Source organism: Hyaena hyaena, unplaced genomic scaffold, assembly GCF_003009895.1.
Source record: "Hyaena hyaena isolate Hyena2069 unplaced genomic scaffold, ASM300989v1 scaffold_2989, whole genome shotgun sequence".
Lineage (NCBI taxonomy): Eukaryota > Metazoa > Chordata > Mammalia > Carnivora > Hyaenidae > Hyaena > Hyaena hyaena.
In genome coordinates this window covers 1-1305 of record NW_024083613.1, presented here as the reverse complement: position 1 = coordinate 1305, position 1305 = coordinate 1, and the positions used below count along the sequence as shown (strand labels likewise).

The 1305-nt window shown below is 50.9% G+C and overlaps 1 protein-coding gene across 1 annotated transcript in view; it reads left to right on the top strand.

Annotated features, from left to right (window-relative positions):
• LOC120227722 (xanthine dehydrogenase/oxidase-like) overlaps positions 1-1296 on the top strand; it is a gene marked incomplete at both ends in the record, with an annotated part of 3071 nt that extends 1775 nt beyond the window's left edge. Inside the window, 2 exons of the mRNA XM_039225772.1 lie at positions 170-263; positions 1175-1296. Of these exons, the coding sequence (XP_039081703.1) occupies positions 170-263; positions 1175-1296 (216 nt within the window). The remainder of the gene's footprint in view (positions 1-169; positions 264-1174) is intronic.
• Positions 1297-1305: the final 9 nt, after the last annotated feature.

Genomic DNA, 1305 nt, shown 5'->3' with positions numbered 1-1305 from the left:
GTGTTGGGATCTCAAGGTTTGCACGTTGCTCTGGATGCCTGAGTTACACTGGTTTTGTGCCTTTAGCAAGCAGGCATCACCCACCTGCCCTGTGTTTTGGAGCCAGCTGTGACAGCCAGGTTTTTTCTGGGTGGGCTGGGCTCTCACACACACTCTCTGCTTGTTCTAGTCCATTGGAGGGAACATCATCACTGCCAGCCCCATCTCTGATCTCAACCCCGTGTTCATGGCCAGCGGGGCCAAGCTGACCATCGTGGCCACAGGTGAGAGCTATGTCATGCAGAAGTCAGGAAAGAGGCTCATGTGGGGGAGAAGGCCACAAGATATGTCACTTTTTGGAGAAACAGAGCCCAAAATTCAATGGGCCAGCCATCCTAAGGTTTGGATCCCTGGAAACTGCAAGGGAGATGTACCCAGATGGGTTGCTAGGATAGTCAGTCCATTTCTTCATTAAGAATTCACAACAGGATCTGTTGCCCAGATGCCTTACCTAGCGGTAAGTGCTAGAGCCGAATGCACCAGCGTGCCACAGCCCATGCCTGGATTTTCAGTCACACCCTGTGTTGTGGTAACGCAGGTGAAGTGTTATCTGCTGGGGAAGCTCGTTGGAGACTGAACACAGAGGGCTTTTTTTTTTGGGCAGGGGGGCGGGAGTCACGTAGCTCTTTCTGGCAGCTACTGAAAACCCAGACACCAGAAGGAAAGCAGATATTCAGCATAAACTATGCTGTTTGTATGAACAGTTTAGCCACATTGAGTCATCCTTACTAGGGAATCTGATGAAATCCAAGTTCCCAGAAGACAGCCCATGGCCAACCTTGTAAGCGGTCCTTTCAGAGGATAGCAGGCCTATGGGGTAAACTCTTGCCTACCCTGTTTCCAACTTCACATTCACTAATGTCACTTGGGGAGCTCGAAATTGGCTATGGTGGGGGTATTGATGCTGGAGAAACTAGCAAATACTACAAATCAGGACTCCCTCTGCCCACACATACTGAATTATTAAACACTGACCAGTGCATCGCTGAGTAAGAATTTCAGATGGGGGGCCTTGGCCCTAATTGTGCCAGCACCTCCCTCTGACCGTGGGAACCAGAGACCAGGATGAGGAATTCAGTGGTGGATTGCTCTCTGTTTTCTCACAATGGCCGCTCTGTATCTGACTTTTGTACAGGCACCAGGAGAACGGTTCGGATGGATCACACCTTCTTCCCTGCTTACAGAAAGACCCTGCTGGCTCCGGAGGAGATACTGCTTTCCATCGAGATCCCCTACAGCAGGGAGGTGAGATGTTCAGCAGCGGCC